The 20,046-nt window shown below is 42.4% G+C and overlaps 1 protein-coding gene across 5 annotated transcripts in view; it reads left to right on the top strand.

Moving 5' to 3' along the window:
• Positions 1-20,046, top strand: part of OTUD7B (OTU deubiquitinase 7B) — a 73,348-nt gene that overhangs the window by 42,647 nt on the left and 10,655 nt on the right. For 3 of the 5 annotated variants that reach the window (XM_033924610.1, XM_033924611.1, XM_033924613.1), the window contains 7 exons: positions 2,857-3,072; positions 5,977-6,078; positions 6,867-6,994; positions 11,091-11,203; positions 13,734-13,861; positions 15,196-15,345; positions 18,292-18,406. In XM_033924610.1, the coding sequence (XP_033780501.1) occupies positions 2,857-3,072; positions 5,977-6,078; positions 6,867-6,994; positions 11,091-11,203; positions 13,734-13,861; positions 15,196-15,345; positions 18,292-18,406 (952 nt within the window). Of the gene's footprint in view, positions 1-2,856; positions 3,073-5,976; positions 6,079-6,866; positions 6,995-11,090; positions 11,204-13,733; positions 13,862-15,195; positions 15,346-16,001; positions 16,128-18,291; positions 18,407-20,046 lie in introns of those variants that run through there. The other 2 variants (XM_033924614.1, XM_033924612.1) reach the window with 2 other exon arrangements.

The following is a 20,046-nucleotide window of genomic DNA, read 5'->3' on the forward strand; positions in this document are numbered from 1 at the left end:
AACTGGTGTGTCCAATGCCTTGGTCCCAATCACCATGGCGCTTTGTGCCAACTCTGCTCTAAACTGCAGAAGAGGTCAATATGAAAAAAGTTTTGGTTCTGCAGGTACATCGAGGATGTCTGCCAACTCCAACATCTACATTCAGCGTTCTACACTTCCAGCATAGACACTGGTACCACAGGCATAGACAGTCCATCCTGCTTCTGATTTATCGGTGCTGCCTTCTTCAGGGGAAGCTCTTGAAAAGGCTAAGAAACACAAACACCTGTTTTCCTCGTAGACATGCATCAGCTTCAAGCCAACCATTGACTCCATTGGATAACTCAAAGCGTAGTCTCACCAAGACTAGGTTGACTTCAGTACAATTGGTGGCTCCTCTGAGGCATGCCTCAAAACCTGTTGATGCCTGTGTCGTCTTTACTGCATGAAACATTGGTACCGGTGCCATCTTTGCAAAACCAGCTTCAAGAGCTGTTGCAGAAGGAGCTTGCTGAGATTCTGCAGTCACACAATGCCTGCTCTTATGTATCCAGCCTCAGTCTAGTCCGAGTCCTGCCCAGAGTTTTCATTGAGTAACCTTTTTCGGACACTGCACCATTGATGCTCCTGTTCAAAGAGGCCCACCTCCTCTTCCAGGGAGCATAGTTCTTCATCTCATTCTTGATGTTTCTCTGGCCGTTCCCATCGACATATACCTCAATGTTAATTTTGGGGTACTCTTTGACACTCTCCTCGACATCACCCTTCATCAGGGGTGCCCACACTTTTTTGGCTTGTGAGCTACTTTTAAAATGACCAAGTCAAAATGATCTACCAACAATAAAATTTACGAGAACACAAAGCACACTGTATGCAGAGAAAATGTTAATTATCTTTTATATTTGGGGTTTTTTCAAAAAGGTCAAGGCAGATAGCTTTAAAATATGCAATGTCACCTCAGTAACAACTATACAAAAACAGACAAATATACCCTCCCTTTTTACTAACCCTGTGATAACGTTTTTTAGTACAGGGAATGATGCTCATGGGCTCCCTGCGCTAAAAACCGCTACTGCAGTTTAGTAAAAGGGGGCCATAGTACAAAATATAGACAGCAGATATAAATTCTCAAAACGGACACATTTTGATCACTAAATTGAAAATAAAATCATTTTCCTACCTTTGTTCTCTGGTGATTTCATGAGTCTCAAGTTGCACTTTCTTCTGACTGTGCATCCAATATTTCTTCCCTTCTTTCTGCCTCCTGCATGCTTCCTCTCCTCCAGACCTCATTCCATTCCCCAACCTAACATCTGTCTTTCCATGAGTCTAACTTTTTCTTCCTCTCTCCCTGCCTGCCCCCTGCCACCCGACACACTCCATTTCCTCCCCCAACTTTTTCTTCCTCTCTCCCTGTCCCCTTTCTTTCTTGCTTTCTCTCCCTGCCTCCCCTTTCTTTCTCTCCCTGCCTCCCCTTTCTTTCTTGCTTTCTCTCCCTGCCTCCCCTTTCTTTCTTGCTTTCTCTCCCTGCCTCTCCTTTCTTTCTTTGTCTCTCCCTGCCCCCTCTTTCTTTCTGTCCTTTCTCCCCAAGCCACCATAAGACTCCTCTGTAGAAAGCTCTGGATAATCTGAAATATAACGAACTAAGAGATAAGTCAGAATTAAATCCCTCTGAGATGAAGAACATCAAGGGCAGGGGTGCCCAAAAGATTGATTGCGATCGACCAGTAGATCACAAAGGCAACGCGAGTCGATCACAGAGCCCATCTCGGGCTCCGCAATAGACTCGTGTTGCCTTTGCAATCTCCCTGTTCCCCAACGCCGCAACAGACCAGCAGCGACTGCAGAAGCGCCGGGCCCACCAGCCTTCCTTCTGACGTCAATTCTGACATTGAAGAAGAAGTTCCGGGCCAGCCAGGCAGCGATGTTTCATCATCAGTTTTTCACTTGGAAAGTGGTATTTTTAATCTTCATTGCTTCTGCATTGCAACTGAGTGAGTTTAAAATCTTAGTGTCGGACTTACCTTTTTATCCAAAAGTGATCGTGGAATTTATTTTCAATAAATCCATTGTGTTGCCAGTTTTCTTTCCAAAACCTTTTTCTTATTCTGCTGAGACAGCTCTTTCTACCTTGGATGGTAAACGAGTCTTGGCTTATTGCTTACAAAGGCCTGTCTCACAGCACATCTCTTCAACTGTTTCCCTCCTTTCATACTAAGAAGTTGGTCTGGCTTATGGCCTTTTGCTACGCTCAGGCTAGGCTACAACTCGGATAAGGTCCGAGCTATGCTTTTTCAGTTGCATTCTTGCATTCCACTTTCATTGTTGAATTCTGCAAGGTGGCTACTTGGTCCTCAGTTCATCTCTCTCAACTGCCTGGAATTCCTTCTGGATGGGATGGTTTCTTGGACCAAGCAGTGTTATGATATTTATTCTTTTACCTGGCCAACCTTCCCTCCATCCCATTACAGTAAGCTAGGGAGTTCCATATGTGAGCATAATGCTGCCTGCTTGTCCTAGGATAAAGCGCAGTTACTTACTGTAACAGGTGGTATCCGGGGACAGAAGGCAGATAGTCTCACATCCCACCCGCCTCCCCTGATTGGTGCTTTAGCTTGCTTATGGAACTGAGGGGCCGCAAGCCTCTTCGGGCGGGAAGGCAGTCGTGCATGTGCAGTGCGGGAAGTCGCAAAGCTCTTAAAATTTAAAATGATAGTTCACTTTTCAGACTATCTGTACCGGGCTCTGTGGATGACATCACCCATATGTGAGAATATTTGCCTGCTGTTCCCGTATAACACCTGTTATGGTAAGTAACTGAGCTATATATATAAATAAACAGATACATATGATTCTATATTACTTTTGATTTTTCAGAGAAACGTCTGTCTAGAGGAATATCTCATGCAAGTTCGACCATTGTATCATTAGCCCGCTCCCATGTGTCCAGCAATGGCAGCAGTGAACATCTGTTGGAAACACCCATTTGTACTTTTCAGCTACCTGATCTGACCATGTACAGAGATGACTTCCGCAACTTCATTGAGCGAGACCTTATAGAACAATCAATGCTTGTGGCATTGGAACAAGCTGGTGAGTCTTCTAAACAGCCAAGAAATATTAAATATGTATTTCTGAAAAGGTAACTGAAATTTGCTTGGTTATGCATCACATCAATATTTGTTAATCATAAAAATGAGTAGCATCACCTAGGCTGCCTTCCTCCTCACCCCAAGAATCCTCCTCATCCCAAGAAGCATAACATTATCTCACCACTTTTTTGATTTTATTGGATTGGATTTATCGTATTTGATAAACCGCTTGTACATAAATATTAAGCGGTTTAGAATACTAATACATTAGAAATGAGGGCTACATTTTCAATCATGTAAGAAGTATTTAAATATATGCTAGAGAAATAAGAAGAAAAGAAAGGTGTGTACTGTGAATACTATAGGCATACAAAAAGGCAAATAAGACTATGCAGACTATTTATTTGTTTAAAATAGCTAGCCGCGGGTAACCCGCCGAAACAGGGAAGAAAAAATAGTGGCCTCTGCAGGGACGGGGACAAGGCCATTCACCGCCCCGTGGAGCGGTGAATGGACTTGTCTCCGCAGTGAGGCAACCAAGGATCGCGTGGTCCCCACCCGGCCATCTCCCTCCGTCCACCTCACCTTTGATGAAGAGCACTGTTCCCTCAACTGCTGGTTGAATTTCTGCCGGTCCATGTGAAAAAAAAAAAAAAGCCTCTCCTTTTCCCCTGCTCTCAGTTTGTAAAGCCGACAGGAAGTCTTTCCGACGTCAATTCTGATGTCGGAGAGGACGTTCTGGGCCAGCCAATCGCTGCCTGGCTGGCCCAGAATGTCTTCTCCGACTTCAGAATTGAGTCGGAAAGAAGACTTCCGGCTTTAGCAGCTGCAGCATGGTGGTAAGAGAAGGGGAAAAGGAGGGAGGCTTTTTTTTTTTTTTTTGAGCGGCAGGGAGGCAGCAGGCTGGTTTTGGCTAGGGAGGGAGAAAGGCAAACAGGCAGGTTTCGGGGGTGGCGGTGGGACAAAATGTGGAAGGCAGTGAGAGGGACATAGGAAGGAGGCACTGGGGGCACTAAAGACAGGAAGGGGCACTAAGGACATGGGAAGGAGGCACTGGGGCACTAAAGACATGGGAAGGAGGCACTGGGGGCACTAAAGACAGGAAGGGGCACTAAGGACATGGGAAGGAGGCACTGGGGGCACTAAAGACATGGGAAGGAGACATTGGGGGCACTATAGACAGAAAGGGGCACTAAGGACATGGGAAGGAGGTACTGGGGCACTAAAGACAGGAAGGAGCACTAAGGACATGGGAAGGAGGCACTGGGGCACTAAAGACATGGGAAGGAGGCACTGGGGGCACTAAAGACAGGAAGGGGCACTAAGGACATGGGAAGGTGGCACTGGGGGCACTAAAGACATGGGAAGGAGGCACCGGGGGAACTAAGGACATAGGAAGGAAAGAGGGAGGGAATAGAAAGGGACAATTCTTGGGTCTGAGTGCAGAAAGAAAGAAAGGATACACAGACAGAAGGAAACGCAACCAGAGACTCATGAAATCAATCACCAGACAGCAAAGGTAGGAAAAATGATTTTATTTTCAATTTAGTGATCAAAATGTGTCAGTTTTGAGAATTTATATCTGCTGTCTATATTTTGCACTATATTTGTCTATTTTTCTATAGTTACTGAGGTGACTGAGCTTGCGGAGATGGGGTGGAAACAGGGTTTTAAAATTTTAGTCCTAGTAGTTGCCGATCCACAAAATAATTCTTTTATTTCTGCCGGTCCACGGGTGTAAAAAGGTTGAAAAACACTGATGTAGAGTATGCCGGCTTTCTTTTTCGCCCAGCCGCACGCGCGGCTGCTCGAGTTGTTCAATCTTCTCCTCGCTTGCAACTTCCTGTTTCCGGTTGCGTCAGAGGAGAATATTGAACAAATGAGCAGCTGCGTGTGCGGCTGGGCAAAAAAGAAAGCCGGCATACTCTACATCTAAAGTGAAGTGGAGGGAGGGAGATGGCGGAACGCTACAATCGGTCGGGTGTCTGCTGCTTTTGTATCACTGCCTGCCAGTGCTCACGTTCCAGATCCTCCTGCATTTTTAGTGTGCACAATTGACCTGATTCTTTTTTTTTTTTTTTTAATTTCTTTATTCATTATAAATTTTCAAACAAGTGTACAATAAATCACTTCATAATATACATTTCCACTTGAAATTATTACAAATTTCACACCACAAGAATTATCTCCCTCAACCCCATACATATATCTTTATAAACACTTTTAAACCCCCCACACCCCCCACCCTCCACACATACATAATAAATGGGGTTAAATACAATTTATTTATTATAATAATCTATTTACTATAATAATCTATTAATGGCCCCCAAACATCTTTAAATTTATTAAAATATCCTTTTTTAATTGCCAATGTTTTTTCCATTTCATACATATGACACACCGAACTCCACCAAAAGCAGTAATTTAACCCTCTATAATCCTTCCAATTGTATGTTATTTGTTGAATGGCAACTCCTGTTAAAATCATTAAAAGCTTGTTATTATTAGAGGATAACCGAGCTATAGGTGAACATGGGGGACACGTCATTGCAAGGGTGGACAAGTCAATTGATTTATTTTATGTTCTGTTTTTACTACAGGGCAGAGGCATTGAAACAGATTCTCAGTGCAGTAGTAGTAGTGGCAGGACTCTTCTGTCTTCATGGTGTTTCGCAGTACTGAGGCTTATATGGATGCTGCGGGGACGGTGACGGGGCGGTGAATGGGATGGCAGTGGCGGTGATGGGGCGGTGAAAGGGATGACGGTGACGGGGTGGTGAAGGGAACGGCGGTGACGGGGCGGTGCAGAGGATGGTGGGACGGTGCAGTGACGGGGACAGATTTTTTTCCCGTGTCATTCTCTAATAGCTAACTTATTTTCCTTGCCTTCCTTTTTTGGCAGATCGTCTGAATTGGTGGGCACATGCAGATCCTAACTGCCAAAGACTTCTGCCTTTGGCAACAACAGGAGATGGGAATTGTTTGCTTCATGCTGCTTCTCTTGGTAAGTGCAAAATAAAACCAGTGAAGAAATGGAGCTCTTGTGAGCCCAGGTTCTTATAATTATAGCACATGAAGATCATAGAGAAAAGGTGATTAGATTCTTCACATTGTAATTCCTTCTTGCTATAAATACTTTAAAATGGGAAGTGCTGATATGTATTTTTTTCAGCAGTTAGAGAAATGAAAACAGAAAAAATAGATGTTGAGGAAGAGAGACTTTCACATGCTTATTTTCACTTTTCCCACTGTTGTGGTTGCCAAAAAAAGAAGGGTGCAGCTGTGTTTTCATGCATCTAAACTATTTATTGGCCTTACATCCAGAGCCTTGGAATTGATGTACAGTAGACTCTCGGTTAACCGGCACCTATGGAGATTGATAGGTGCTGGTTAAATGTAGTTTCTGGTTGCTTGAGAGTTATAATTAAAAATAGGCCTAATTGATACTATACTCCATGCTGTGCCATACCATAAACTGTTCTAGACAAACTACTGGATATGTGGTAGGCAAATGGTGAATGTATTTGGGTGTGGCTTTCCAAGTTTACACTTAAATTTCCGCCAGAAATTGAATTTTTATTTAAAGTATTACAGTATTTATTAGATTTTTTTCTGGTTGCTTGGAAAGTTCTGGTTAATTGCATTCTGGTTAACAGAGTCTACTTATACAGGCTGAAAAGCATGCAATCCTAGGTATCTAAAATTATCTTGAAATAAAGACCTTATGAGGGTATGCCCTTTTGTTAGGAAGAAAGCAAAAACTTTTCTGGTTTCTTTTACCCTGCACTTTAGGAATGTGGGGTTTTCATGACCGAGACCTTATGCTTCGCAAATCCCTTTATAACTTAATGGAGAAAGGAGTGGAAAGGGAAGCTTTGAAGCGACGGTGGAGATGGCAACAAACCCAGCAGAACAAAGAGGTAAAGAACCGGTGCTGTAGGTGTCCAAAGGGCTTTTTCATTTCCATACCAGACCGACCAGATCAGAATCAGAAGATGAAGATAGAAAGGCAAAGTAGTTCTGTGTGATTTGCCCTTAAGGACACCATGTGCCTTAGAATGTTCAGTATTCTCTATCTCTCAGTAGATGGTTGGTTTTCTGGGAAGATGAAGGACTTTTGTTTCTAGAGTTCATGCCACACAAGACAACCATAATCGAGGAGAATTTTGCCAACACAACATCAATCAAGGAGGAAAACTCACAGGAGGTTGTGGGTCTGAGCACTTATCACTTCACACCATTACTGTTTTTGTTTTATTATAGAATACATAGTTTTGCTGTGTCTAATGGTGATTTTTATTTAGTGAATCCTATGTTGATTAATTGATTGGACTGCCCTTTTTCTCAAAATATTTCTGTACAATAGCTTTGAGTTCTTTAAAATCAAAGCGTTCATATTTGAGGCTGCAGAAGACTGCCTTGGTACTGAGGCCTGATGCATTTATTTATATTTCTTTATAAATGGACCTATCTTAGTGTGTAACTTTGGATGTAGAAATGCTCCCACTTAGGGAGGAGGCAGACTGGAATGATAGGTAGAAAAAGTGGAGGTTAAGTGTGTTAGACAAGAGTTGCCAGCATAGGACCACATCTATGCCCACATTTTGAGCAAATAAAGTACTACCTGGAACAGGTAGAAGTTTGGCATGAAAAATATAATAAAGGTGTTAGAAGATCAGAGCTTCCAGCTGCCAATTCCAGCCCAATTTGAACTGGTCCTTGAACAGGGCAGAGACTGACAGGAAGGAAAATTAAAAGCACGAAGTTACAAAAGTAAAGTTGTTAGCAGGGACATATGTAGGGTGTCTGAAATGAGGGACTGTTTAACTTAGTAACACATCTAAAACACAGCCAACTGGCAAGTCCGAAGATCTTCAGGACTGGTCATTTGGAACTGTTCCTGAGGCAGAAAATCATTTTCCTCCATTCGGCTGCTGTAAAAGTACTGACAAGTTGGCACCGCTGAGACTGAGTAAAATCTCCATTATTTCCTATGGGAATTTTGGGGGTGACTTTCCCTCTAAGCTGAGCAGGTGTCCTCCAGCTGCATTGCTACCACTAGGGGGTGGAATATTTTCAGTCGCTAAGGACAGGTATGTTCCCTGGAGTCCTGCAGAACTTGCCTGTCCCTCACAATTGAAAAATGTGACAGTAAAACAGCACCCTCTATTGGTGAGACTGTGGGTGGAGGACTCCTGCTCAGCTTAGACTTCAACTTGTTAAAAGCTTTAAAACATGATTTTCATAGTTTCTGAGGGTAGGGTTCTGGTCCCCCATCTTCCCAGACACCAAATCACTATTTTTTATTTTAGGATTTTATTTTTGCCCTCTTTGGTGCGAATTTGCTGGTGGTGGCCATTTTGAATTTTAAATAGTCTTTTTTTTTTTTTTTTTTTTCAAAGTTTTATTTTTGCCTTAAAACCCCTTGATTTGATTAAAAATTGTTTGGGATGGACTCCCCGGCCCCTAATCTTGCTGGACTTTGGGAGGGGATAGTAGTAATTTTCATCCCTCCTGCCATTTTATTCAGAGATCCTCTTGCTCTTCCAGATATTGCTAGGGATACAGTCTCTGTGCCAATTTTTCCCCAATTCCAGCCGTCCTCAGACATCTGGATCCCAGGCAGCTGCTGCTCCTAAACAGCCCTTCAGAGCCCCTTTCAAGCCACACTGATGGCAGCTACTCTTCTGGATCTTTTGGTTGCCTTTGTCTTGGCACGGCGTTTTTTCGGTGCTTGAGGCTCTTTCATGCAGGGAACCCTTTCGCCGTGTCTGGGCCAAATCGGAGCCTTATGCTCCTCCCCTGTGTATTCCTGTGGCGGGGAAGGCCCATTTTGAAGCAGCGGACCAGCTGGGTGGAGGGAATCCATGTCCCTCCGGTCAGACATCTACATGGAGGTATGGGGGGGGGCATCGGAGGCAGGGGGGTGAGAGTAGGCATCTCTCCCTTTGCAGAGGGGGGTTGTTTACAGTGGGAGAGAATCAGTATCTCTCCCATTGCAGGGGGGGGTTGCGGTGAGAGAGAGTGGGCATCTCCCGCTGCAAGGGGGGGTTGTTTGCAGTGGGAGAGAATCGGCATCTCTCCTGCTGCATCACAACATGGCTTTCTTGCAGTCTCTGACACTGCCATGCCTGTATTGGCACCCTTCGATCAGTCACTTATTTTTGTTGCCAAAAGTCATTTCCGCTTTTAGAAAACGGCTCGGCATTTTTTAAGAATCCACCGGAGGGCTCATTTAAATGTTGAAGAGCCTATTTCCATGTCATTGTCAGAGACTGCTAGAAAGCTTGCTAAAGACAGAGATAATCTGTTTTGATAATCTGCCACTGAAATGTGTGCAGGTTAAGCCGTTGGTAAACAGTTTAGTGACGGCATTAAAAGTTTTGAGAATCTGGGCCTCTGTGAGGAAGTGTCCAGCAAGAAGAGTGGCAGTGTTCTATGTACTCTTTCACACCCCAGCATGGCTGTAAGACTGGCAAGTGATGAAACTGGAGTACCTATCTATGTCTATGCTTATTAAAAACTTTATATACTGCATAACAGCCAAAAAGGATCCAAGCGGTTTACAATATATATTTCACATCCATTAAGAAGAGAGCTCCATTCAAAAATAGAAAAGGAAAGAATAAGAGCAAGATGGGTTGGTTTGTTTTTTAAATTCCTAAAATTCTATAACAATCAAAATATCAATACAAACTGAAAATTTCTTAAAAAATCAAATACAAATTGCAGTCCCAAACTCATATTTTCAATTTGAAAAAGCTAATTGAAAAAATGTGCTTTTAAATGTCTCTTAAAATTTAGATGATTCTTCTTTTATCAATTCTATGGGCAAATTATTCCATAAACAAGTATCCCAAGTGGTAATGATTTACAAATAGAAACAAACTAGCATACCTCTATAGCTATAGCTATGGCTATAGTGGTATGCTAGTTTGTTCAAATTATTCCATAGCCATGGAACTAAATAAAAAACGCAAAATTTCTATTTGAAGCATGATGTGTCTTCGAGATATTGATACTTTTGCAGAGCTTTTCATTATTGTTTATAATTGTAAGTGATAAAATTAAGATTTAGGATTTGATGTCATGAACGAGGGCCTGCTGAAAAGTTCTCAGCCCAACCAACAAAGTTGGGGCGTCTCCGTCAAAGGCTATACATTTAGTTCAGCAATTTTCCACTTTTTTTGTTCCGTATGGCCTTCCCCCTCATATTGTTTAAAAAAAAAAAAGGGCTTCATATATAAAAGATACTAAAAGTTCGGTATCATGGTTTTTTTAAAAAAGCTTCATAAAGCAGCCTATGTTAATATTTGTCTGTAGACACTACCAGATCCGCCCACATACTCAAACTATCTTTCCCCTCGTTAAAAGGCATCATGTATGCAGGCAAATTAGGGAAATCCCTTTTCTTCAAATTCACTGAGCTTTGGAACAAACTCCCTGCCCCGCTGCAGAACCTCGGCTCATTCCAATTATTCCGAAAGCATCTGAAAACCTGGCTTTTCTCCCAAACTTAAAGCTATCTATTTAAAATGTAAACTTGCTATCCTCTTCATAACCTCTAATTTCTTATTCTTATTATGTCTTCCCTCATTTATTGAATTACCTGTAAACCGTGCCGAGCTCTATCTTTATGGAGATGATGCGATATACAAACTTAAGGTTTCGTTTAGTTTAGTTTTGAAATATTAAAATGTCTTTAAAAAAGACTTGCGGCTAGAAGTGTAGCAGTTCTGATTTTAAATGAGCTGCTAGAATAGTTAGTTATAGGTGTGAGACCTTGTGTGTTCCTACTAACAGAAGTGGTTAATAAGTTTAGCAGAATCTATGCATTCTTTGGAAGAATATCAATATTCAGCAGGTAATGTTAGATAAGCTACTACAGTTGCTTCCAAACTGTGCTAGACATTATTTAGTGTCTTATACACTTGCGAATTTCATATACCCTTTGACGTTTGCTGTGATAAGCTCAAGAAAGGGTAAACCCCTGCTTGTGCTCTGCTCTTGTTTTAGTCTGGCCTGGTGTACACAGAAGAAGAATGGCAGAAAGAATGGAATGAACTGATAAAACTTGCATCCAGTGAACCCCGGATGCACTATGGTACAAATGGAAGCAGCTGTGGAGGGTAAGGATTCAGATGTGACTTTCTTCCCACTGAATTTGTTGGTATGTGTGACAATATAGACCTGAAGGGCCGTTGCCCTTTAATCCTCTCCTTCATTTTCCTTCAACCTACACCATGATTTGTGTGCTTTCTCCTCCAAACTGATCCTATTTGCTATAAGATAGTCTATTAAAGATGTATCACACACCTATTTAAGTATGTTATCAAAACCAGTGTGTTATGCCAACAATAATTCAAAAAGGTTTAGCAATATACTATTGTTGGTAAATAAGCCAAAATATTAAATGCAATCAATTCGATAAAGTGACTAAGTGAGGCCCTCAGAATTATATTTATTTATCAATATATCCTGCATTCGCATAATCAAAGCAGGTCTTACCCATTGCACAACCCAATAACTATAAAGTCATTCTCAGGGTAATGTATACTTTTTCATTCACTGGACTCCTTCAAAATGCTTAAAACAAACTGTAGTATGTGGTGTTCAAAATACATTAGCACCAAAACCCAGAGATTCTTTTAGCATAATAAATGCAGTCTCTGGCAATATTGTGAAGGTCAGTGAAGAACAGAGTGCTTATCTGAGTAGCACTGTTCATGCTGTCACTAATTTTGCAGGAGCCAAATGGGATGAGCCAAGAGCCTCGATTAACAATTTAATAGGAGCGGAGAGAACTCACCATTCCACCGCTGATTAGTGGCTCAAGAAATGAGACAAAGCCTCACTTGTGGCCGCACACCATCATGGGAAACAACCTGTGCACTAAAGTGATTGTGCAATAAAATGATAATTAAATGTGAAAAGACAATCACAAACAATGAGGTGGTTAAGTAACAACACCCTAATAATGAGAGGCTCAGAGCAAATCCCGGCCCCCTCCAGATAGAAAAAATAAACAAGCACTTAGCTGAATTAAACGATACAGCATAATGGCGACTGAGGTTGTCTCGTGGAAAGTTCAGGTTCGACCAAGCTGGTTTCAGGCAACAAGCCCTTTCTTCAGGAACTGACACTGTAGATGTAGCACTCAAGATGCCACCAGATTCAAATGGCCCTTGCCTCCTTCTCATGCCAAGGTGCCGTTTGAATCGGGCGGCGTCCTGATTGCTACAGGGAAGAGGGCTGCCCATGCATGCTAGCACTGAACACTGGGAGCTTGAGTTAAACACATACGAGGGGTGCTGAATAATTGATCTACTTTTAGGAAAGTAAAAGTTTTAAAAATATTTTTGTTTTATTTTTCAATATAGTCATCTGATAGCTCCATACACTTAATCCACTTTTCATGCAATGACTTTAACCCCTTTAAAAATAATTCTGTTTGACCTTCAAACCAGGACATCTTTATCACTTGAAAACTGCTGTACTTGGAGAGATTTCTTCCAAAACTCGGAACAGGAAATAATCCAAGGGAGCCAGGTCAGAACTGTAGGGTGGATGGTTCAGCTGCTGAAACCCATATTCTTGGATGGCAGCCTGTGATTGTCATGACATGTGCACCAGCACATTGTCATGAAGAAGCAGCACAACAGCTGTGAGTTTTCCTTGTCTTTTCTCCTTGATCGACTCCCGCAAAGCGATCATTGTGTTGGCATAACTATCCCTAGTTATGGTTGTCTTGTGTGGCATGAACTCCAGAAGCAAAAGTCCTTCATTATCCCAAAAGACAGTTATCATGACTTTGCCTGTACATTTTCCTGTCTTGAAACCTTTTTGGGGATTAGAGGGGGTATGTGCTTTCATTGCATTGGCTCCTATCTCCAGTCACCAAATGATTAAAAAAAATTCACTTTGTCTTCACAGAGCATCTCCAGGTTCTCTTGATAGCACTGGAGCATTGTGGCCTTCTGACATGGCGTCAGCATTCTTAGAACCCATCTTGCACTAACTTTAGATATGTCCAACTTTTCATGAATTATTTTCCAAACTGTACTTGCTGAGATGCCCATTTGTTCAGCTATTCGGGAAACCTTAATTCGTCTGTCTGACAAAATTAAGTCCTCGACTTTCTTAAATATTTCTGTGGAAGTGTGAGGGTCATCTTTAATGGATTCTCTACCCCACTTAAACTGCTTGCTCCAAAATTTTACTTTGTAGGATGATGGGGCAGACTCACCATAAACTGCAGTCACGCGTTCATGGATCTCCTTCGGCTTTTTTTCTTCTTTTGTGAGAAATTTTATCGCCGAATGGTGCTCTAAATCTAGTAGTTTCTTGATTCGCATGAGGACTTTCCTGACATCCTGTCTCATGGAATGTTAGACTCACACTGATCTGCAACTGTGCATAAGTAACCTTTAGACATGTCACAACTTGCACAGACTTGTTTCAACACACGTGCTACTTTCTTTCAAATTCAAGTATATAAATTATTGAACACCCCCTCGTACTGTTTATAGCCTTAAGCAATGTCACATACACTTCAATATAAATATCCTGTTCCCAGGAATGTGGGGACAGAACAGAAAGCAAAGATTAAGTATGCAAGAGGTAGACGGGCTGATCATTTTTTTTTTCTTATTTCCCAAGCATTGACAACTCTGAAGAGCCAGTCTATGAGAGCCTGGAGGAGTTCCATGTATTTGTTCTTTCTCATGTACTGAAAAGGCCAATTGTGGTTGTGGCAGACACCATGTTGAGAGATTCTGGGGGAGAAGGTAAAATTATAAAATATCATAACTCTATAACAGTATGCTGAAGGAGGTATCTTGTCTTAGATTTCATAGGATGTTTTTGCATCCTGTAGGAATTTGACTGTTCTCCTTGTTACATAGTCTGATAAACACTGTATCCTAATCAACCTACCATTTTCCTCTAAAACTGTGCTCTGCACAGAACAGCAAGTGGTTTTAGTCTAGAATTACTGCCTTGATAATTTCCTGTGGGTTTGAAATCTGTCCTTCAACACACTTGTGTAAACCAAGGTAGTACGATAAGAGATACCAATAGATAGCAGATCCAGGTTCTTAGTATCTCTGAATTCTTTCTACATGATGCTTAATTTCTTACTCCTTACATGATAGAAACCATTTTAAAGCCAGTATATATCTCATCTGCTGTATTTAGAGTCCTGCTCTAATTAGAAGTTGTCTGACCATAGCTTCTCCAGAGGGAGGCCTGTTGGCTTAAGTATACAGTGGAACCTTGGTTTACGAGCATAATTCGTTCCAGAAGCATGCTTGTAAACCAAATTACTCGTATATCAAAGGAGTTTCCCCATAGGAAGTAAGGGAAACTTGCTTGATACGTTCCCACCCACTCCCCGAGGCCAGCGGCGCTGCTAAACCCCCCCCCCCCCCCACCCCTGTGCGAACCGGCATCGCCCACCCAAACAGCATTCATCCTTACCCCATCTGGCACCAGCATGCAGCCCACAGGACGTGCCGGTGCCAGAAGTTCCTGCCTCTTGCCTGGGCCTTGAGCATCTGCGCATGCTCAAGGCCGCCTCGCTCTCTCAGAGATTCTCGGAGATCTCAGAGAGAGAGAGAACCAGAAGGCCTTGAGCATGCGCAGATGCACAAGGCCCAGGCAGGAACTTCTTGCACCGGCACGACCTGTGGGCTGCGTGCCGGTGCCAGATGGGGTAAGAATGAATGCTGTTTGGACGGGCGGGGGGTGCCAGTTCATGCCGGGGGGGGGGGGGGGGAGAGATGGTGGTTCTCGGTGGAGGTGCTTGCAAATCAAGTCAATGCTCGGTTTGTGAGTCAAGATTTGCGAGAATGTTTTGCTCATCTTGCAAAACACTCGCAAACCGAGGTTTGACTGTATTTATATATAGGAAGGCTTGCCATGCATTGTCAATGCTGGATATGGTGGTATTTTAGGAGTTTGTTATAAATTGACATACTTGGCCTTTCCCTGTCATTCTGATTAATAGTAGAATGTTTAAGGTGGTAAACCAAGGAAATGTACATATTACTAAAATACATATTTTTATGCTCTTTGGTAAAAATATAAATAACATTGGCTGAATTTGATTTTTTTTCGGCAGCATTTGCTCCAATACCTTTTGGAGGCATCTATCTTCCTCTTGAAGTCCCAGCAAGCAAATGCCATCAGTCTCCACTGGTCTTGGCCTATGATCAAGCCCATTTCTCTGCACTAGTGTCCATGGAGCAGAAGGAGCCCACAGGTGAACAAGGTATAACTGTTACAGTACAACTAGTTTGCACTAGAACCTTCCATTAAGTGACACCTTGTCCTGGTGGAATCATATACCTCTATTTGAAACTCGGGCCAAATTCTACTTCCAGACAGTGTTTTATTTGGTCTACTTGAAAAGATTTAGTATGCTACTGGACAATTAGCTTGACAGCATTAGGGACTGATTTTTTCCTACCAGAGCAATGCCACATTAGATCTTGTTGCTTTGTTTAGGCTCTTACCTCAATAATCTGGGCTCTATTCCGATACACCGGAGTCCGTACTTTGTTGAGTCCTACTTCCTGTAAAACTGCAGAAAGGTATCACTTTAAGATCTTGAATTCCTCCCCTTCTGCAGAGAAGAACAGCTACCTCTTCAGTTGGTACCAAAACAATCGAATTCCATTGAGACAGAAGAAAAAAGGAGGAGGAGCATGGGAAACTTCCCCAGCAATAAACATATTCTGTTCTGCTCTGCTCTGAAATTTAGGAAATAGAACAATTAACCAGTAAACAGTGAATAACAAATTATGCACATGAGTAGCTAAGAGCCAACCTGCTAAGTGCAACTAGTAGGGGCTAGAGAACCCTCCAAAGGGAAGGAGAATAGGAAGCCCCCCCTGTTTCTGTAACAACATCTCTGCTTAATCTTAGGAACTGTAGAAGTGGTCCCAAGACGGATACTAGTGACATCTGAGGCAGAAATCAGACGAATCAAAAGTCTGCACAGGGTGGGCAGTATGGAATCCTGTGTGTCTTAACAGAACCCAGATTATCAAGGTAAGAACCTAATCTGTAGTTCTGTTACATATACACAGGAGTCTGTACTTTTTAACTGATGTACCAAAGTGGTGCCAGACATCTAAGGAGGGACAGATGAACCTGCCTGGAGAACCGAGGAACCAAAAGCGGCATCCTCTCGAGCCGCCACATCCACTCTGTATAACTTTGTAAAGATATGAAGAGTAGCCCAAGTAGCTGCTCTACAGATTTCATCAGATGAGACAGCCTGAGACTCCATCCAGGAAGTTGCTACACCTCTTGTTGAATTTGCTACAATAGAGATAGGGGACCATTTCTCGAAGGCAGTGTAGGAAGATGAAATCGCCATGCAGATCCATCTGGCAATAGAAGTTTTGGAAGCTAGTTTGCCACGTCTTGAGTAACTGGTCACCCCCAAAAAAATGATCGGAAAGCCTGGAGTCATTAGTCCTCTCCAGGTAGATAAGCAGGGCTCTGTGTGCATCCAGCTTATGCAAAAGTTTATCCTGTTTGGCGGAACCTATAGAATGAAAGGTGGACAAACAAAGTTCCTGATTGACATGGAAGGCAGAACCTTAAGAAGAAAGGAAGGAACTGTATACAGAGAACTACCCGACTCTGTGAAACAGAGAAAAGACTCCCTACATGAGAGGGCTTGCAATTCTGAGATCCTCCTCACCAAGATTATGGCAACCAAAACCACTATCTTAACCATAAGCTTCCATAAGAGGCTCATAACAGAGCACGGGGCAGGCCCTTCAAGGCAACATTGAGGTCCCAAGATGGGAATGGTCTGCACAATGAGGGTTGCAGTCTAAGTGCCCCCTCAAAAATCGAATGACATCTGGATGAGAAAACAGAGAACATAGGCCACTACGAGCCCAAAAGCACAAGGTATTAATAAGAATGAGAAAACTTAGATCTGTAAGAAAATATTTTGACATTGAATCTTTTTCAAATTTTTAAGCACCGGCCTAATCCAATCATTTGGATTACATTTGTCCAGATTGGATTATTGCAATCTTGTATTAGTGATCTGTTCTAAATCTTATACTTGTTTACAAATGGTTCAGATTTCAGCAGTTAGGTTAATTTCTCCTTAGGCACTTCCATTATATGCAAATCTCTCTCATGTATATTCATTAGGGCTAGCCTGAAAACCCGATTGGCCTGGTGGTCCACCAGGACAGGGTTGGGAACCACTGTTCTAGACTCCCACCATGTCCTTTCTGCACCTGTTTTCAGCTTTTCAGTCTCCTCAGTCTTCTCCAAGCTGATTCTTCGAGGTTGTGAAGAATTTGTACATATGTTCAACTTGCTCGGAAGTAGTTTCTGAGCTCCTTTGAAGCCTGTGTTGGTGGTTAATAGTGCTGTTTGTTCCTGAGCAGAACTCTAGTTTGGCCTGTTACATGTGCCTCTACTTCACATGTGTGGGTAACTTTCTGTGCTTGGGTACTGACTGCTAGAGGGCACTATACTGAGCTGTCTAAGGCACAGTGAAAAATCCAGAGTGGATTTCTTCTGCAGTCCATGTGAGCATGAGGAAATAACCCTATTGTGTAGAACAGGGGGTGTCAAACTCAATCACATTAAGGGGCCGAAATCCAAAACAGAGGCTGTCGTGGGCCAGACCTCGCCCAATCTCCGTCCCAGACCCCGCCAAAGTTTGACATGTCTGCTTTATAGTATAACTTGTATGTAACTTTTAAATTGGTGCTAGTTAAGGCCAATTATAGATTGCTTGGTGCTTAATTGTGTTAGTGGTACTGTTCTATAAATGTATGTGCAATAGCATGTGCCATTTATAGAATTAGGCGGATTGTATTTTAGTTTTGGGCAAAATACTACTACTAATCATTGCTATAGCACTACAAGACGTATGCAGTGCTGCACACATATGCAGGTACCTGTCCCTAGGCACTCACAATCTAAGTTTTGTTTCCTGGGGCAGAGGAGGGTCAGGTGACTTGCTCAAGGTCACAAGGAGCTGCAGTGAGAATCGAACCCAATTTGCCAGGATCAAAGCCCATTGCACTATTAGGCTGCACCTAGTGCAGATCAAAACATTTGACATATTTGTAATAGTTTTGTGACCAAAAAATGTTTGTCATATAATTCTGGAAGGGGTATGGCAAGAATGTCTGTTTTACTTTAATATTTTTGTTGCATTTTTTCCTGACAGCAGTGATTCCATTGACAGACTTTGAACATAAACTGCTCCCTGTGCATTTTGCTGTTGATCCAGGGAAAGACTGGGATTGGGGTAAAGATGATGTGGATAACGTCAAACTAGCCAGGTGAGTTCAGTTTTACAGTTAAGTAGCTAGTTGAAAGATTATGATTTAGGTTAAAAACTGAAAGCTACCCTTCAAAAAAAAACCCCAAAAGAGAGAGTTGCTCAAGCTTACCTGGTTAAATCTTCATGGTAATTCTAGCCTGGACGAATGGAAGCCTATTGTAAGGTTATGCACACAACTAGACGAGTCCCCAAAATGTAAGGAGGTTCAGCAGGAAGTGAAATTAATGACAATGACGGCCAAGAGTGATTGCATAAAATATATTGTGTAGAGATAAGCTTGATATACATATATGTAATACTTACATAGTAAATGACAGCAGATAAAGACAGAAAGATACATCAAACATATGCTTGGTACATTTTGTAAGAGCTGTTTCTGTGTGTGTAGAGGAAAAGCATATGGCTTTTCCAGAACAGAGAGAGACGGTGGTTTACCTGCATAAAAAATGTGTGTGTGTCTTAGGCCTGAATAATGGGTGTATAGGTGTAAATAGGCAGAAAGGGAGACAGAAGCAAAGAGAGAATTCAAGAAGGGGGAGGTGGCCAAGAAAGGAGGCTTTAATAGGTTGGAATCTTGTTCTAAAAATAGCATCTATTGCTGTTAAGCACTCATAATTTGGAAAATGTTTGAAACAATGGTAAAGAAGGTGTAAAAGAGAGAAACAAGGGCTAAGCTTGCCCTCAAAGACTTGAGTTTCTGCTACTTTCCAGTATCTTTCTGTGACAATTATCTGTCTTTAAGAAGATTCAGCTGGAGCGATTCTTTATCTTAATCACTGGACCTTAACACATCTATTTAAACCAGACGCACACCTGAAACCAGACACACTCCTCCCATCCTTTTATCAGGGGGAGAGTGTGGTGCAGTAGTTAAAGCTACAGCCTCAGCACCCTGAGGTTGTGGGTTCAAGCCCACGCTGCTCCTTGTGACCCTGGGCAAGCCATTTAATCACCCCATTGCCCCAGGTACACTAGATAGACTTGTGAGTCTGCCAGGACAGTTGGGAAAATGCTTGTGTACCTGAATAAATTCATGTAAACCGTTCTGAGCTCCTCTGGAAGAACGGTATAGAAAATTAAATAAATTAAGTACTGATAATTTTCTGATGTCTTTTCTAGGTCATTACCCAGGAGCCCTAAGATTTATCTGTACTGAGATTACCAGGATCAGATCTATAGGCTTTTCTATTATGTCCCTTCCAGATTCCATCAAAGTGTTCAATCCCAACCCACAGTCCAGGAATTCACATCTTTTCAGAATACATGGTGCACTCTCCCTAGTGGTAAAATTGGTTTTCAATATCTGCAAGTAATCTGGGCAGAAGTCTTTCGCTGAACTCTGCTTATGTTTCTTATTTTATTGATTAAAGTTTGCTTAAACTTTTCTCAGTGGTTTCAGTGCCTTGAGACCCCTCTCTGGTGGTCTGCTGTTGGAGAAAAGGACACAGTCCTGCGGATCTGGACTGCAGCTTCACAGAGAAACTCTGATGGATATGTGAAGCCAGCCTACTGTGTGCCACCTTCTGGAAGTACCCAGGATCCCTCCTGTGGAGTTTGCTGGCCGGTAACCCCACAGTCATAGGATTCTAGCGCAGGCTGAGTGTGTCTGGATAGAAACCCACCTCGGTTTCAGGACGC

Source organism: Geotrypetes seraphini, chromosome 16 (assembly GCF_902459505.1).
Source record: "Geotrypetes seraphini chromosome 16, aGeoSer1.1, whole genome shotgun sequence".
Taxonomy (NCBI): domain Eukaryota; kingdom Metazoa; phylum Chordata; class Amphibia; order Gymnophiona; family Dermophiidae; genus Geotrypetes; species Geotrypetes seraphini.